This window comes from Sinocyclocheilus grahami, unplaced genomic scaffold, assembly GCF_001515645.1.
Source record: "Sinocyclocheilus grahami isolate Dianchi unplaced genomic scaffold, SAMN03320097.WGS_v1.1 scaffold736.1, whole genome shotgun sequence".
Lineage (NCBI taxonomy): Eukaryota > Metazoa > Chordata > Actinopteri > Cypriniformes > Cyprinidae > Sinocyclocheilus > Sinocyclocheilus grahami.
Genome location: NW_015505915.1, coordinates 115,152 through 135,110, shown reverse-complemented (window position 1 = coordinate 135,110; position 19,959 = coordinate 115,152). Strand labels below are relative to the sequence as shown.

Genomic DNA, 19,959 nt, shown 5'->3' with positions numbered 1-19,959 from the left:
CTTGGCAAATAGGATTGTGTGCATCACAGTCAGGTACAAGGGAGAAGGCTTCTTACGTTATTTAAGACAAAACGTTTAATTTTCGCAACTAGTTTATCGACTTGTTAATAGCAATTTGCTGTGGAATATGTGCCGATCGGGTCCAGTCGGGTTTGTGTCTTCCCGGCCGGGTTCGGGTCCATCTTTCAAATAATTGACGGTCCGCGTCGGTTACGGGTAGTACATTTTTGACATTTCTCGGTTCTGCACGGGCCCGGGTCCAACTTTCAAAATAATAGACGGGTCCGGGTCGGTTCAGTGTAGCACATTTACGGGTCTCTTCGGGTTCGGGTATGAATTTTTGGACCCGTGTAGACCTCTACTTGGGAGCTTTTCGGGGCTTCAAAGACTTTTTTGTTTGTTTTTTTACCGTCGATTAATAGCTTTCAATGGACACACAACAAAATGCCTACACAAACTTACCTTGGTTTTGTCGTCCACTACTCTCAACCCATCGGCAGACACCCAAAGCACAGCCTTGACAGTTTTTTTCCCACTCTGAGAAGAAATAATGGAACAAAATCAGCCTTTTGTCACAACAGGATATTATCACTACTGCAGAGGTTTTGATTTGCTCTGCATTAACCATGCTAACACAAGAATTTGTGCTATTTTTGACATTTCCATGACAGGTTTAGCTTTTGTCAGCTCAATTTGTACTGAGCATTCAAAATGCCATCAATAAAATGCACCTGTGTTCGTTGTCCATAACATACGCCTTGCCCATACCATGACCCCACCGCCAGCATGGGCCACTCGATTCACAACGTTGACATCAGCAAACCGCTCACCCACACGACGCTATACGCACTGTCTGCCATCTGCCCTGTACAGTGAAAACCGGGATTCATCCGTGAAGAGAACACCTCTCCAAAGTGCCAGATGCCATCGAATGTGAGCATTTGCCCACTCAAGTCGGTTACGACGACGAACTGCAGTCAGGTCGAGACCCCGATGAGGACGACGAGCATGCAGATGAGCTTCCCTGAGACGGTTTCTGTCAGTTTGTGCAGAAATTCTTTGGTTATGCAAATGATTGTTTGGAGGTGAAGATGCTGGATGTGGAGGTCCTGGGCTGGAGTGGTTACACGTGGTCTGCGGTTGGATGTACTGCCAAATTCACTGAAACGCCTTTGGAGACGGCTTATGGTAGAGAAATAAACATTCAATTCACGGGCAACAGCTCTGGTGGACATTCCTGCAGTCAGCATGCCAATTGCACGCTCCCTCAAAACTTGCGACATCTGTGGCATTGTTCTGTGTGATAAAACTGCACATTTTAGAGTGGCCTTTTATTGTGGCCAGCCTAAGGCACACCCTGTGCAATAATCATGCTGTCTAATCAGCATCTTGATATGCCACACCTGTGAGGTGGATGGATTATCTCGGCAAAGGAGAAGTGCTCACTAACACAGATTTAGACAGATTTGTGAACAATATTTGAGAGAAATAGGCCTTTTGTGTACATAGAAAAAGTCTTAGATCTTTGAGTTCAGCTCATGAAAAATGGGGCAAAAACAAAAGTGTTGCGTTTATAATTTTGTTCAGTGTATAATTAAAAAATATATATTTATTTTATTCAGCAAGGATGCATTAAATTAATAAAACTTTACAGAAATCTTATGCAAAATTATAAAAAAATAAAAAAAACGTGTACTATTCAAAATGATGGTCTTTTGAACTTTCTAATCAACAAAAAAATATTTTAAAAAATATAGGCCTATATAGCATTGCATCCAAACACATTATAATAATTAGTATTATTAATAATAATATAAATAATATATTAAAATAGAAAACTGTTATTTTACATTTAAATAATATATTACAATATTACTGTTTATTGTGTTTTTAATCAAATAAATGCAACCTTGAAGAGCATAAGAGAATTCTTTCAAAAATAATAATAAAAAAATACTGACCCCAAACTTTTGAATAGTAGGGAATTATTATTATTATTATTATTATTATTATTATTATTACCATATCAATGTTTAATTTTACCAAATTTGACATGGTTGTCTTTATAATATCAGGCTTTTTTTCTCACAGTTTAAATGTGTCTAATATATATACAGCTGCCTTATTACTTTAGGACAGGAGTTACTCTGAGGTACTGCAAGGCAGCTCTCTAGGTTTTGGAACAGGGTTTAAATCTTTCAGTGAATCTGTTGTGAGTGCACATCTGTCTGAGAGAGTGCAGGTTAGGACACTGTGAAATGCTTTTAATCTGAAAAAAAAAAAACCCAGCAGGAATAAGTAAAAGTGAAGGATGCAACTGAAACAAGAAACATTTAGGGAATTCAGCTGACGTTACAAGTATCCCAAAAGTCACTGTCCAAATTTGCTAAAACAGCAGAACACTGAGGAACAAGAGAATGGTAGAATGGAATTATTATTATTATTATTATTATTATTATTATTATTATTACCATATCAATGTTTAATTTTACCAAATTTGACATGGTTGTCTTTATAATATCAGGCTTTTTTTCTCACAGTTTAAATGTGTCTAATATATATACAGCTGCCTTATTACTTTAGGACAGGAGTTACTCTGAGGTACTGCAAGGCAGCTCTCTAGGTTTTGGAACAGGGTTTAAATCTTTCAGTGAATCTGTTGTGAGTGCACATCTGTCTGAGAGAGTGCAGGTTAGGACACTGTGAAATGCTTTTAATCTGAAAAAAAAAAAACCCAGCAGGAATAAGTAAAAGTGAAGGATGCAACTGAAACAAGAAACATTTAGGGAATTCAGCTGACGTTACAAGTATCCCAAAAGTCACTGTCCAAATTTGCTAAAACAGCAGAACACTGAGGAACAAGAGAATGGTAGAATAAGGAACAAGCACAAGCTCAAAGCAGAATGAGATAAAGGCTTTGGGGGGTTGGGGAAGAAGAGAAAATAAATGAAGTGACTGTGTAGACAGACACAGCGGGAACTGCCAACATGGGGATGAAAGAGCAGAGTATATATGAACAGATGGAGGGGCCCCAAAGACAAGGGCCACACACATAGACAGTGTCACACAGACAGCACTAGTGGGTGAAAAGTTTTTACATGATAAAAAACATTACTTATTACAGTTCTGCTCCGACAATTCAGTAATGAGATTTGCAGGCTCAGGATATGACTATTGACAGAGCAGCAATACTGAAGATAATAGCCATCGACAGAGAAGCTACGCTCCATAAAGATCCATTTTTTAAATAAATGAGACTTTGTAGACTCTCAGTACATTAAATCCTAAGCCTTCACAGGTCCTCAAAGAGCATATGGTCTCCTGCAATGAGGAAAGCAGGACGTGTGGAGCTCTACAAATGGATGGGAATCAGTCTGTGTGTAAGCCCAAGATATATGTCTTTTTTTTTTTTTCTGGCTATGCATGATTCAGTTTGACCTACACAAAGACTATATACAAATTTACACTATGCACACATTTTAAACACTTTTTGATTTATATGGATTTTGAATAGAGATGGCAATCAAACAATTTCTAGACAATTAAATATTTTAGAGCTAATATAGAAATTTCTATTTCTTTTCAAAATTAAGTTTTGTACTTAATAAGCAACTGACCTAAATGGCATTTTTAGGGCATTTTCCAGATGCATCATCATCATCATAATAATAATATCACTACATAATTTTCACATTTCTGACTTATCCAGTGATTTTTATGAATAGATAATTAACAGCTATTTTTATTATTATTTTATAGAGATGGCACTCAAACAGAGCAATTTCTAGGCAAATAAATATTTTAGAACAGAAAAACTACAAAAATGTATATTCACAATAGAAATTTCTATTACTCGATCAAATTAATTTACATACGTTTTCATGACCTGAGAATGATAAATTAATTATTTCCTGATATTTCCAGCTGAACTCATGTAAACTGAGTTAAGATGGAAATACATAGTCCTTACTGACTGACTGCACATATGTACAAAAGAGCTTATTTGGCTGCCAGTTTGCTTTTTACAGCAAGCGTATGTTTTATTGAGTGAGAACGGAAAGCACTACAGCAACTCGCCACTTTCAGTTTTTTCACTGCTTCTTCGCACACATGCATCCCTCTGGACTCCTCTACCTCCACCAGACCGAGGTACTGCAGAAAGAAAAAGGAGAAAAAGAGAGGAAAACAGAGAGAGAGGTCAAAACCGAAGAAATCCACATTTTCTATATTTGGACGACATTTGCAATGCGTTGTGAAAAAAATAAATCACTGCTCTGTAATTTTTTTGCTGAGGTTATGTGAGAAAAACAGACAGGAACACAAATTTACTCTAACTCTTCAGGGGAAACTAGTCCTGTCCAAACAGAGCTAGTGTAGATTTCAATGAGGAACCTGTTGAAAACACAGCTGAGGATTTATTTTGTGGGACATTTCGCCCAGCCTAAACCAATCAAAATGTCCTCACATGGACACAATTAATAGTCATCAAGCCAGTGTTAAGTGATTATGGTGGCCATGAGGACAGAGGCCATTACAGGATTACATCTCAGTCACAAAGAGACTTCTGATGCCTCAGGCTGGAGAGTAAAATTAGGCTGGAGAATTTAATTATGCAAGATCCACTGCAATACACTGATTTACTTTATGATACAGACCTTCTTTAGTCTTGAAAGAGCCTCTTTTCATTTCAAAATAATATTGTCAAATGATTTCAATCGAATCAATTACATGATATGCTCATTAATCACATATATCAATATTTTGAGAGGAAAAGCCATTTTGTGAGAATTATAAAAGGTGAATTGATTTATTTGTTTGACTTTAATATCAATACTAGCCACATTCTGGGAAATTATTCATTCTGTTATTTCTTGAAATATATTTTTATACTAAATAAATGTTACATTGATAACCCTGTTTCAAAGTCATTAAAATATTCACATAATTACCTATTTCATGTATTTTTACATGATATACCCTACCGTCCAAAAATTTGGGGGTCATACTTTTTTTTTTTTTAAAGAAATTCATACTTTTATTTAGCAAGGATGCACTGAAAAGATTTTACATTGTTTCAAAAGATTTCTATTTCAAATAAATTATGTTCTTTTGAACTTTCTATTCATCAAAGGATCCTGAAAAAAAAATTTATCACTGTTTCCACAAAAATATTAGTAGAACAACTGTTTTCAACACTGATAAGCAGCAAATCAGCATATTAAAATGATTTCTGAAGGATCATGTGACACTGAAGTTGAAAATTCAGCTTTGCATCAGAAATAAATGACCAAATCTATTCAAATGGAAAACAGTCCTTTTAAATTGTGATAATATTTACTATATTACTATTTTTACTGTATATTTGATCAAATGTAATGCAGCCTGCTGAGCACAAGAGACTTTCAAAAACATTCAAAATAGCTTACCGACCCTAAACCTTTGAACAACTAAACAACACTCCTTAACATCCTATTCCAGCCATCAGCATGATGTTATTATCGTGTGGGGGTTTGGCGAGTCACCCTTTAAGTGCAAGTCTGTGTTTGTTCAAAGCTCTATAGCTTTTGGCCCTCAGCCAGACACTGTGAAGGTGTTACTGACTTTCAACCCTTTCAAAAGTCAATCTACATCTGGATATTCCCATTAAATTAATTTCCGTTTTCCCTCTTGCACTAGTATTGCTTTTAAACAACAGTCTCTTAGTATGATTTTTTTTCATTCAAAAACTCTCTCTGTTAATGCTTAGATCAGCATATGGGAACATCATAAACTACACTCTACAGACATTTATATCGGCCAAGTTTATTTCATAACATTAGTTCAAATCTAAATTAAACTGATCTACTTTCTTTATACACTTTCCTAGCCTTATTGTGAATGATGTTCCAAAGAAAGAAAATGTTTTGGTAATCTTTAATCAAAATGTCATATCCTTTTGCCAATATTGGTTGCAATGGCTAAAGTAATTTTGCCTGCTGAAAGCCTTGTGTGACCACACTTTTAGATCATGTTCATCTTATTAAAGCAAGATGTCTGTTAACAACCCTCTGGATGAATTTGGAAGCCCTGCCATTTAAGTTCTCAACTCACCCGGACAGGAAAGTTGCATTTGCCCTTTCGTACAGCCTCTTCGTCTGCCTGCCATTGGTGCGGCCGGCTGGCCTCCGGCATGTAGGTGGGCTTCTTCCTGTGCAGACTCTGACGCAGCTTATTCATCTCCACACTCTCAAACTCTCTGTTGCTGAGAACAAAAAAAGAAGACAGGTTAGTAAGAGTACATACATATCATGAACAAAACAGCCCTTATTTCACCTCAGGATCAACGTGACTTCTGACTTCAAAAAGTCAGATTTATTAGGTCACACACTAGCTGGGTATCAAGTGAATGTTGACACATCATACAGAAGGCAATATTTCCAGCCATGCTGGACAGGCAGGATGTAATCAGTCTGATTTGAATTTCAAAAACTGCCACCAATACTTAGTAATTAAATCCAAACTACTTATTGCATATTTTGGGTTTGCAAATAACCATGATATATTGGATTAAACAGGAATTGTAGAGAATGTATTCACCTCTGTCTAAAAAACAATTGCTTTGCTCCCAAGCGGCCTATTTATGCAACATAATTAGGTCATTCATTCTACCCTTAATTTGCATTGGTAATTTTAAATTCTGATGCACAACAGCACAAAGCCAGGCTGCTCTGAAGAATGCAAATATCTGAAGCTGGTTAGTCCAAGTTAAACATTCACATTATAACAATTCCACTGAGGAAAATATACAGTAGTACACATACTAAGACTTTTAGCGTTTAAGAAAATTAAACACTAGCTCAATCAACAATGACATTTCTGTCAGAGCTTCTTCGCCCTTGTATCATTCCAAACCCATAACGCATTAATTCTTCAGTGAAACACAAAAGAAGATATTTTGAAAAATGTCCTAGCTGCTCTTACAAAAAGGTAAATGGGGACTGACACTAAAATAAAAAACAGCAGTCCATATAACGTGTGCAGTGTTCAAGTCAGTGTTATTTTAGTATTATTTATATACAATTATAGTTCAGTTTTTTTTATTTAAATTTTTAGTATTTTTGTCCTTTTATTTATTTTAGTTAGTTTTTAATATTATATTTATATTTATATTATTTCAGCTTTATTTCAATTAACAAAAAATGTTTATATATATATATATATATATATATAGTTAACAATAATAATAACAATATACATGCATTTAAAAAATCCTTAAAACAGGTTTGGATTTAAAATAAATAAATACAGGATTTTCTGTATTCTTTTTAAATTCTTTTTTCATCTCACTTTTACATTAAAAAAAGACACGTTTTAAGAGAGTTTAGCATCATCATTACCATCTTTTGACATGGTTTGGCATATCTTCTCGTTGAAAAGTTGTAAACTTCACACAAACGGTTGTAACTGTGTTCCTCAATATGAACCACTTGCCAAACAACCGCATTTACTTGTATAGCTTCACGTCAGTGGCCAAAAAGCGCACGTTTCCCAAAGCCCTGAAGCTTTACAGGTAACAGGTGCCAGACATGGAGCGCCGGAAGTACCACTATGAACGTCTGGCCCATAGTCCAGATGTATACACCCAAAACACACCCACATATTCAAAAGACCACATGCTGCTATGAATGAGTGTGTTTTTTTTAATAGCCGTGGTGTCTAGGTCTCTCCGAAGGTTTTACTCAGCTCTGGCACGCGCCTGTTGCTGAGCTTGACATATCACGCAGGGGTCAGATGGGATACGCAAGAATCGCTCAGCAGACTGGCACCTGCCCGAGTATGTGGTGGGAATGAGCAGCTGAATAAACCACATGGCATTTTTAATGAGGCAATGCCAACGGGACATTACGGCAATGTCAGAGTGTCTGAATGTTTAGGGGTTCTTGATCAAGATGACCAAGAAGTCAGTGCTTTTGCTGGAAGAGGAAAGGGAGGGGCTTCTGAGATTCTGTTCTACTTTCAGGGTTGATCTCATGGCTTGAAAGGCTGCCAACTCTACAGAACAGCAAAGAGAGAGAAAAAGACATTCAGAGACAGAGAATAGGCCAAAAGCCAGAGAGAGAAAGAGAAGAGACTTTATAAGGAGAAGAAAAAGGGAGCTTGAGATGTAGAAGGGGAGGGAGACTAAACACGCTTATTGAATCTTATTGAGGTCACAGTCCTAATGTGTGTCGCTGACACTGTGGTGCCAGTCACAAATATCATGCCTGATGCAGCACCTGACCATCAATGCTAGGAATGTCAAAATGACATGTTTTTCAAAACCAGTGAGTTGGCTGGACAACTAGTTGACTAATTGATCCTAAACCCTGCATTAGGCTGGTTTGAGGTTCACCTGGCATTTCTTAAGGGGCAATAACATAAGATGTATTGGTGTTCAACAGCTTAAATAAAGAAATTAATTAATTAATAAAAAGTTATACCATTTAAAGATGACAATTAACATTATGAGATATGATGCAATTGTCAAACATGTCTGTAATTAGTGAAGTACCAATATTAATTGTCAATATTAATAGACAAATATTTTCATAACATGGCTGATAAACAGTCAGTGTTATTTAAGGATTATTTATATACTACCACATTACTTATTAATATTTTGAATTAGCTTTTATTTTTATAGATTCAGTTTAATTTATATTTTAGTTTAGGTTTTATTAATTTTGTAATGTGCTTTCGTCATTTATTTTATCATTATGTTTTAATTTTTCTATATATCTTTAATTTATTTTTATTTATGATTTAATTTAGCAATTGTAGTACTAGACCACTTAGTTGCCAGGGCAACATTTCTAGCTTTTGTTGAAATGTTTTAAGTTTAATTTTCATCTAATATTTATATTAATTTTATATCAGTGTTATTTCAAATACCTGAAATGATTTTTAATAGTTTTAGTTAACAATAACTACACCTTAATCTACACATTTTGTCTAAATAAAACAAAAAAGACTAAAATGTATTCGTATAATGTAGGGTATGAAAAATAGATATCAATTTTGTGAAATATTACATGTTATGTGTGTTTTTAAAGGGATCGTTTACCTTCAGTGTTTTCATACAATTTCATACAATGGAAGTCAATGGGGACCAGCAATTGAAGATGAACTATGCCTTTAAGTGAGTGTTAGATGATGATAAAGTTTATCTAAATGTAAAAATATGGAAAATTGGAATGCACAATTAAATATCCAACATCGACCGATTTAATAAATCATATCCAGAAAAAACAAAATGATACTGATATCATGAATCTCTAATCTGAATGTGTAAACGTGTTTAATTGAATAACGACTACTTTAAAAATTTAAGCAAGGTTTACCTGAAAATTTTATTCAATTTCAATTTATATGTTATTAAATGTTTATAACATTTAAATAAAAGTGTCTGTTCAGTAACATATAGTTTGTGCTGTGGTATCAAAACTGGTTTTGTAAATTGTGAAATTTCATAGATTTTGGTATCGCCTACTAATATCAACACATAAGGCAAAGAAAACAATTTGTTCTTGAGAGATCCCTATGAGACTTTCCAGGGAAATTTCCGAAACATGCATGTGAAAGTCGCACAACAGCCATAAGAGCCACCCAAGCCATTGCATGGAAATGATTTCATCACCAAATGAAAACCAACTGGAGAAACATGGGTAGAGTGAACCAAGACTAAATCAAAACAACACATTCATAACTTCATAAGCACAAAACATTTGGCAGATCACTTCTCTTTATGTGTCTGTGTGATGGCCCAACCATATACCCCATCAGATTTAGACAAATATCTTGGTAAACAAGACATAAAAATGATATATTAATATTGTGAATACTCTTGGTGTCACGGTGCGCCTACGGTGAGGAGCGAGGAACAAGGAACGAGGAGAACGCTGGAAAATCAGGACACACGGTCTTTATTGACAGTGACACTACAGGAATCACACGTCGGATACGGGGATTGACGATCAATACCGGACGGGCAACGAGGGGCAGAAAACACTTTAAATACACTGAAACTAATGGGACACACCTGGGAACAATGGAACAGAACAGGGAACACCTGGAACAAATGATAACAAAATCAGGACAGGAACAGGAAGACCAAATAAGGAAATAAACATAACATGGAGCACGTGGGGGAAGGAAACACATACAGACACGGAACAGAGTCTGACATTACTGTGGGCACCCTGGAGACTGGTGCAGGACTGGGACACACGAGGAATACCTCAAGGGCGGATCAGGCAGTCCAGGTTGCCATGGCGGCACAGGGAGCTCAGGGGCCATGACGGAGCAGGGAGCTCTGGAAGCCATGGCGGAGCAGGCAGCTCGGGGAGCCATGGCGGTTCAGGTAGACTAGGAAGCCATGGCAGAGCAGGCAGACTAGGAAGCCATGGCGGAGCAGGCAGCTCGGGGAGCCATGGCGGTTCAGGTAGACTAGGAAGCCATGGCAGAGCAGGCAGACTAGGAAGCCATGGCGGAGCAGGCAGACTAGGAGGCCATGGTTGAGCATACAGTTCAGGAGGCCATGGCGGAACATGGAGCTCGGGGAGCCCTGGCGGAGCAGGCAGCTCAGGAGGCCATGGCTTGGCCTCGCTACTCGCCCCGGCCACTACGGACGGACCCATACTACCCCCCCCCAAAAAAAATCATTGGGTAGAATATCGTGTTTAGAGGCCCTCCGTAGGCCTAACTTGGGAACAGTGGCCCTCCCTGGGCTTGACTTGGGGACTGGAGTCTTCTCTGGGCTAAACTCGGGGACTGGAGCCTTCTCCGGGCTAAACTCGGGGACTGGAGCCCTCACTGGGCTAAACTCGGGAACAGGAGCCCTCCGTGGGCTGGATTCGGGGGCTGGAGCCCACACTGGAGCGAGCTCTGGGGCTGGAGCCGACACTGGAGCGAGCTCTGGGGTGGGAGCCGACACTGGAGTGAGCTCTGGGGCTGGAGCCGACACTGGAGCAAGCTCTGGGGCTGGAGCCGACCGCCTTCTCCTTCTTTGATTCCCCTTTAGGTTCGGGGTGAAAGGCGTGGTCTGCGGGCTTGAGTGAGCTGTGGCCGGCGGGCTTGACTGAGGAACGGCCGACGGGCTTGGGAATGGAACAAGGAACGAAGAGAATGCTGGAGAATCAGGATACACAGTCTTTATTGACATTGACACCACAGGAATCCCACGTCGGATACGGGGATTGACGATCAATACCGGACGGGCAACGGGGGGCAGAAAACACTTTAAATACACTGAAACTAATGGGACACACCTGGGAACAATGGAACAGAACGGGGAACACCTGGAACAAATGATAACACAATCAGGACAGGAACAGGAAGACCAAATAAGGAAATAAACATAACATGGCGCACGTGGGGGAAGGAAACACACACAGACACGGAACAGAGTCTGACACTTGGCTACTCTGAGAAGCATATGATAACTGATTTACTTTAGAATCATATAGCAAATTCACATAGAAATAATACTTTAAATGAACAATAACAACATTTTTTAAATGTTATGGCTTGATGAGGCACCTGCATGAGTTGAATGGACTACTTTTTATGCTACTTTTTAGGATGCTTTTGTGTGCTTTTTGAAACTTGTAAGAGAATGTGAAAGCGAATAATGAATGAATTCTCATTTCTGGGTGAAATATTCCTTTAAGGTAATGGGTTTAAAGAGAGAAGATGAAAGAGAGAGAAAGAAACAGTGCAGTGAAAGGGCTAAAAACTCACTTAGGATGCTTCGCTGAGCATGAGGCCTATAGCGTTACAAGTAAATAACAAATCAAAAATGGCCCCTAGAGCAAGAGGTACAAAAGAACATCTTAAGCTCCTCTGCGCCATCTCAGTTTGACTGTAGTGAAACTGATGAGGTAAAGCCTGCAGTACGACACGAACTACAGTAGAGAGGCGGAGGAGCAGATATAGCCTTTGTCTCATTATTGCTAAAATCAATGCCCTCAGTGCAAGGAATCAAACCGTGGCAGCTGCCTGCGCTCATTTCAGAGACACTGTGGGTGGACAGTGTAATAGAGGCTTTTTGGATGCTCTCGCAAAAGGGAATAATTGTAGCATGACACTCCAGTCTCTTACGGTAGGCTGTGCGCAGGCCCGGTAACTGGCACTGAGAGGACAACGGGGAAATAGTCACTCAAGATTTATTTCAGCAGCGATCAAATGGATGGTTTAGCTAAAATTTTTAATTCTGTTATTATTTATTCCATCCTCATTATGTACTCACTCTCTTGTCATTTCAAACCTGTGTAATTTTTTTTAATATTTTTTATTTTAATGTGGAACGTTAATTTTTTTTTTTTTTAAGAATATTCATGCCGCTCAATGAAAATAAATGTGATCAGTGGCCATCAAGCTCCATAAAGAACATTTTAATGTTTTTTTTTTCTTGAAGCCCCTAATCACAATATGCTTTAATTGTATGGAAAACAGGAGCTCAGATATTCCTCAAAATATTGTATTTTGAATTCAGCAGAACAAAAAATGTCACACAGGTTTGGATTGACATGAGAGAGTGTAAATAATGACAGAAATTTTTGGTCAATTATTCCTTCAACGCCCTAGAATCCCAAAGTTATGTTATCATGAAACAAGCAATAAAATTTTCTCCAATATAAACATTTAGACCAATTCAAAATAATTATGACAGATAACTGACAAATAACCAATACTAAATTCTATACTAATATGTCTAAATAAAGTAACAATAATACGCTGAAAAAATCAATCATTTGAAATGCTACAATTAATTTATTAGTGTTTTCAAAGTTGCAAGACAGCAGAGATAATATAAATGTAAAATTAGTAGAAATAAGTATAAACAATTAAATAGCTAATACCAACCAATACATTTAAAAATATATATACATATTATATCGGATATCGGATGACAACCGATATGCTACCAATATAGCATGCATCTATAAATTCAATGCTTACTACCGTTTTTAAAATTAATACTTATACTCTGCAAGGAAGCATTAAATTGATCAAAAGTGCTAAAGACTTACTTCAAATAAATTTTCTATTAATCAAAGAAACCTCACAAAAAATTACCATGGTTTCCATAAAAACATTAAGCAGCACAACTGGATTAAACATTGATGACAATTCAAAATGTTTTTTTGGTTTTTTTTAAACACCGAATCAGTATTTTCTAATGATTTCTGAAGAATCATGACACTGAAGACTGGAGCAATGGCTGCTGAAAATTCTGCTTTGCATCACAGGAATACATTTTATAATCTATTCAAACAGAAAACAGTCATTTTAAATTGCAATAATATTTCACAATATTACTATTTGTACTGTATTTTTGGTCATATAAATCCTGCCTTGAAAGTTATTGTGTCTTATTTCACCAAATAATTAATTAAGTAACACCCCCCACACATTTGTGGAGGACAGATACAGATCCACCCGCCCATGACCCAGTTTCAGTACCTTATAGACCCCATTTGCAAACATCATCTGACCCAGGGAGCAAAGGCAACTTGTTTCTCTGGCCATCTGCCGCAGCACGGCTAAAGAAGCTGCACCATATCACACCTGTTCAGATTGAGGTTACACTCACACACACATAAACATGACACCCGCATATGTCAAATACAGACATGAGTAATGGTGTTTGCAGATGACAAGGGAAAAGGGGTCAGATCAAATATTTATCCTAAGAGAAACTAGCCTTTGCTAATATCATCAATACAAAAAGACAGTGACACAGTGACCATTTCACACTCACAGCCAGTCTGAATATGTGGGTCATTCACATGCTGTCAATTCAATTGCGTAGGAGTTTTCGATCAGAATTCACTGACATAAGCTGCAGAATGTTTTCCATAGGCAAACTAAGCCAACATCCTAGTAAAACAGTCTCCTATAAAATGTATGTCTGTGCGCATGTTGCTTTAAAGAGTTAGACAGCCGAGGGCTCTAATGCAGTGAGACAGCTGAATCAGAGACTGCCAACAGCACGATGAGTCTTCTGTGCTTGATTGACACTCTGCCTAACCAAAAAGGGCCTTGGTGGCATTTGCCAAACCAAATTTTCTCTTAATCTCCCACAAGCTCAATTTAAGAAGCATTGGCAAGGATATTTCTAAAAGATTATTTCTCATGCTGTGCTGTTTATTTTAGGAATAGCTTGATTCTTATTAGCAATATATGGTTAAAGGGATAGTTCACCCAAAAATAAAAAAAAATTCTGTCATCGTTTACTCACCCTCAAGTCGTTCCAAAACGTCTCTTTCTTCTGCTTAATCAGAAAAGATGATATTCTGAAGAATGTTGGTAGCCAAACAATTGACGGTAACCGTAGACTTCCATAGGATGGAAAAAATACTATGGAAGTCAATGGCTACTGTCAAGTTTGGTTACCAATATTTTTCAAAAGTTATTCTTTTGTGTTTAGAATAACTTGCGTGTGAGTAAATGATGGCAAGATTTTGGGGTGAACTCCCCTTTAAAAAAAGGAATCAACCTCTCCTTTGATATAAGCAGCCTTGATTAAATTTGCAATGAAATTGAAGTAGCAAAATATTATTTCTTCCATATTATGAAATATGTACATCGATAATCAATGGTTATTGGGAAAAAAAGCACGTAGGGTGTGGATCATTGGTTTTTGATTGGATTTGGCTATGTGGGTGATGTAGAAGAATGCAAGCTTGCAGGGACGCAGTTTAAGCGAAATAAATCCCAACGTATACTTTAGTTTTTGTCTATGATATGTTATGCGTAGCATAAATTTCATCATTGACATTCTTTTATTACAGCACATAGTCTATACACTCAGGTTTCCTTTGAACCTTGATTTATTTACTTATTGTATTTATTTATTTATTGGCAATGGTCCAAAAGGTGGTCCAGGTTGTTTTTCAGAGTCTGAAGAGACAGAACTGAAGAGACAGAACAACAATAAACGACCATCGTCAAACCACTGGAGATGCAACAACAGTAAACGGCCACACTGATGAATGCTTGTGGTTAAGAGATTTCTGCAAATATAGTATAAAAGAGAACAAAGACATTTTTTCACTTATAACTTTGAAAAAAAAAAATAGCACAGACACTGGACAAAGATGAAACTTACTAGTGTGCACAACGCTATCAAATGAAGTACACTTAAGGCTATGCATTGTCTATACGCATAATCCAGTGTATCCTATCAGACTTCTATCTTTTTGAACTTAAAAGATTGGAGGATCCTGGTATACGTCACCAGAGAGAAGTCTGTTCACAATAAGATCAACTCCATGCATTTAGAAAACACAGTGTGAATTTTCATTTCATGCCAACTTTAGCCAAAAGATTTGTATCCAAAATGTCTATCCCTTAAAAATGAAAAGTTGCAGTGTGTAATTTGCAGAAATTGTAAAACGAACATTTCCAAGGATTCCGCGATCTGTCAGAAGCCAGAAGTTGACATGTCAGAACACTCAAACAGAGCCACAGTATTTGAATGTTACTGGAAATCAACTAGTGAATGGCGTACATTAGTTGTTGCAATAAGAAAAAAACTTTTCAAATCCAAATAAATGGCATGCACAAGGTTTTATTGAACGTGCAGGCAGCACAGTACTGCAAGGAAAGAATGGTGAAGGTCTTCTAGCTCACGAGTCTTGACTCATTGATTTTGTTTATTTTGGGTGAAGGGCAAGACATTGAAAATAGCTCTGAGGTTCCTTTTTCAACAAAACGGCAACCCAGTACACAGTTTCTCATAGATAACCCAACAAACAGCTAGTTAACTGACATCCAGGAGGTTCGAAGAGCTGAGACTACTGTACTGATATAAAGGCTGACCTGTCCAGACAAGCATGTCTAATGCCCAGAATAACTCAATCGTGGATCTTGATTTTCATCATGAGTTTGCATATTAAATAACATTTCAAACTATTTTGAATGTTCATAAAATACATTTTAATTAAACAAAGATTGGCATATAGCATCAGTTATCAGCTCTAACTAGCTTAGTCCAGCTGATCCATAACAACTTGGACTAGTCATGATGGTTGACTCCCCCCCCCCCCCCCCCCCCCACACAACAAAAACACTCATGGAAGTCGCTTTCTGTGATTTGGCAACTGGTATGTTTTCCTGGATCAACACCGTTGTTGGACCTGAAACTACATTGCCATCAACCAATCAGATTGTAGGGTTAGGATTATGGCGGGGGTTGGGAGTTAAACAACATGCTTATCAGCCTATTATTTCCATACAATTTAAGAGTCGGTTAATGAGTTAAGGTTAGGGATATGGTTACGACTATGTTTGTTGACATGAATGTTGTTCCAGGACCAACAAAAGATGCTGATCCAGGAACATACCCTACTTGGCAAAATCATGAATGTGCTGCATTAAGTAGGACATGTTCCTCGATCAACATCTTCTGTTGGTCCTGGAAAAACATAGTCAAACAAAAATACACTATTACACTATTAGTGTATTTTCCCCCATAAATACATCAATAAAGCAAGATAAATTAATCTAGAAAGCAAAATCGTAATCCAGTAAGATTTGTTTTAAGAGAATATACATTAAAAAAAATGCTGGGTTGTTTCAACCCAGCTTTGGGTCAAACATGGACTAACCCAACCGTTGAGTTAAATTTTTTCATTAGCCTATTAATGCTATAGTGAAGAATGACCTCAGTGTGCTGGATACCTCTCAAGATTCTACTTACGTAACAAAATGGCCTTCCAAAATTTAAAGATATACTGCCTTTTTTATGCATTTTTGATTGTTTTATATTATTGGTTTTATTTGTTAGACTTCTCCATGGAAACAAAATACATATCTTTTAATCTATTTATTATTTAAGGTATTTACTCTGTGTAGTGTGCATATACATGTATATTCTATGTTGTTTATCAGGGATTCCCTAACCTTTTTTGTTAGCCAAACCAAATCCTTTTGACCTAATATATTTACTTCCTCTTAAATTTGAAGGTAATATTACAATAGTATAAACACACATTTTCATGTTCACAGTTCTCAGTTAATGATGACATGACATGCAGGTAAACAAATACAAATATTTAAAAATGTAAGTTTTATTTTGATTGTTTTTATTTAAAAATTCATTTAATTTTTTTTAAATGTAATTATTTAGTAGTTTTCCTTCAACTCACAGACTCCCTGCAGTTCCCTCACAAACCCCCAGTTTGGGAAACACTGTTCTATATGGTTAAATATTCTATATGTATCTAATTATTATTTGTTCTGTTTACATGTGATTGAATGTCACCACAATATCGGAATTACCAGTGGATTTTTCTGAGCCTTGAGTTGGAGAATCATGACAAAAGTAAAGCTGCGGTGTGCAATTTTTGCAACATTAGTATTACACTATTAGTGTATTTTCCCCCATAAATACATCAATAAAGCAAGATAAATTAATCTAGAAAGCAAAATCGTAATCCAGTAAGATTTGTTTTAAGAGAATATACATTAAAAAAAATGCTGGGTTGTTTCAACCCAGCTTTGGGTCAAACATGGACTAACCCAACCGTTGAGTTAAATTTTTTCATTAAATTTTTAACCCAAGAGTTGGGTTAGTCCATATTTGACCCAAAGTTGGGTTGAAACAGAAGAGTGTATCTTGAACTGCATGTGTTTTTCTTACCCAATTAGCAAATTTCCAAATTTTTAGAATGTTTTAGAAATTATTTCTAATAAATAGAAATAAACAATTAAAGATATATTCTCTGTAAACAAATCTTATTTACTTTTGCTTCTGTAGTAGTTACATCTTCTTTTAAGGCTTCTCAAACATTTTTACTAAATTTGTTATTTTTGATAATTTTGGCACGAGTGTTGCTCCTGGACCTCCAAGAGACTGTAAAAAATGTTAGATATATTATCTGAAAACAAGTCTTCTAGGTTAATTTATTTAGTTGTATGGGCTTAGGGGGGAAAAGATGGGGGGGGGTTTAGTGAAAATGCTTTCTCATACACAATGTAAGTGACCTACTTCTCCTTCTGCAAATCGTGTGTAACTGTGGCCCTCTAATGCCACCAGTAAGAGAAACTGATACGTAGAGACATGAGAATCCTCTCAGTCCACTGCGTTCTCTGTAATGATGTCATTCCAGCAGAGGAACATCAGACACAATCAGACATTCATTTGTTTTCTGACCATCATAATCAGTCTACATTGCATTTGATAACCACAGAGAGTGACAACAAATAAATCTAATAATAGAAAGACCGATAAGCATCAGCTAATCTGTTCAGTTAGTATATCAATTTATCTATTAATCTGAGCCATATGGAGGCTCATGCAGCTATTTCCTGTAAGAGTATTAGCCAAACACAAGCCTTCAGAATAAGCTTGTTTTCTAATCTGAGAGATGCACTGGTTTTAGGGCCCATGTGTTTAAAAAAAAATAAATGCGACTTTTACTGCACGAATCAAAACATCCATAACCCTTCCATCGAGGCTCATCCTTAATTTTTAAAAAGAAAAAACTCACCTCCCTTCTTCTGTCTCATCCATATCATTGCTGAAACTCATATTTTACTGTCATGATGAGTGAATACTGTCAAAAAATACCACACTTAATAGTGACTAAACACAACCCCTTTTAATATATGTTAACCAGGAGTCACTCTCATTTATAATCATGGCATCATCTGATAAAATCAACATGCATCTACACTAAAGAGCGGCTATGCAGTTGTTTTGGCTATATTACTTTTTTGTCTCGTGCAGTGCACTGCCTGAGTAACAAATTAAAAAAAAACAATTAACCCTAGCCCTAACCTAACCCTAACAGACGAACTACGCTCATATTTATAATTCCAAACAATCAGTAAGCAACAGGTGCTAGGAAACGCTGTTTTGTACTCATTTATTGACGAGTCGGCTGCGGTGCGGCCAACTGAATGTGCTGCTTGTCTGCAACTCACTGCTCAGAACAGACGCCGAGAGAGGTGACACTTCTCCGGGAAAGTCAGGCCTCGCGTTCGCGGGACAGCACTGGGCGAAATCTTTGGCGAAAAGGTTTATCCAAAATATCCGCTAGGTTTGTCAGTATGAATATTCTATGGAAAAAAGCCGCTAAAAAGGGTCTGAAAGTAGCTAAATCTAGTGCTAATAAAGTCACGCTCGTGTGTGTGAGACGCGGGAGGTGATGGCAGGGGGTGGTAGATATTTGTGGCGGTCAATGTGGATATTGTGGATGAGTTCTTCTGTGTCATCGCGTTCTATTAGTTCTACAGCTTCAGTTTCAGAACTTTCACGCTTAGTAACACATACAGCTGTTCCCTCACCACAGTGCAACAGTGAAAAGGGACCCCTTTCAAACAGTGTCGCGTTCCGAACGTTGTTTAAGCGACATACACCGGTATTGCGGTATTTTAAAAATTCATATCATAACAAAAATAAACACCGGTATTCGGTATGAACCGGTATACCGCCCAGCACTAAGTGGAACAAACTAAAATTGTTTTCAAACAGGTTACCTAAAACGCTCACGACACATTTGCTGCGCCCCAATTCGCATACTATCCGTCCTAAATAGTATTCGAAAATAGAATTAGTATGTCCCAAATCATAGTATGTTTAAAAAAGTATGCCAAAGATTCCCGGATGGTCTACTACTTCCGGTTAGAATTGTAAGTGCAGATCGATGCACACTCTAAGGGCTAATATTGCCCACAACGCATTGTGCGGTGGACGAGGATTCAATTAAAACTACAAACACACATTAAAAGTGTTTTTTTTAAAACTACAAACATGGTGGATATACGCGACCAACGGACAGGTAGATAAACGGATTTGAGTGATAAATAATCAATTTCTAACCTGATGAAAAAAAAAAGTTTAATGTTATCCACGTTATAGTTCATCAGCGGCAACACTGTGAACTTTTATAATGATACTTTTGGTCATTAACTTTTAAATGCATCATTATG

At 37.1% G+C, this 19,959-nt stretch overlaps 1 protein-coding gene across 3 annotated transcripts in view; it reads right to left on the bottom strand.

The window, feature by feature from the left end:
* Positions 1–19,959, bottom strand: part of LOC107560628 (numb-like protein) — a 66,012-nt gene that overhangs the window by 12,310 nt on the left and 33,743 nt on the right. For 2 of the 3 annotated variants that reach the window (XM_016244860.1, XM_016244861.1), the window contains exons 1-4: positions 18,516–18,556; positions 6,091–6,241; positions 4,078–4,152; positions 463–537 (exon numbers count right to left, since the gene is read on the bottom strand). In XM_016244860.1, coding sequence (XP_016100346.1) covers positions 463–537; positions 4,078–4,152; positions 6,091–6,241; positions 18,516–18,556 — 342 coding nt within the window. Of the gene's footprint in view, positions 1–462; positions 538–4,077; positions 4,153–6,090; positions 6,242–18,515; positions 18,557–19,959 lie in introns of those variants that run through there. The other variant, XM_016244862.1, reaches the window with a different exon arrangement.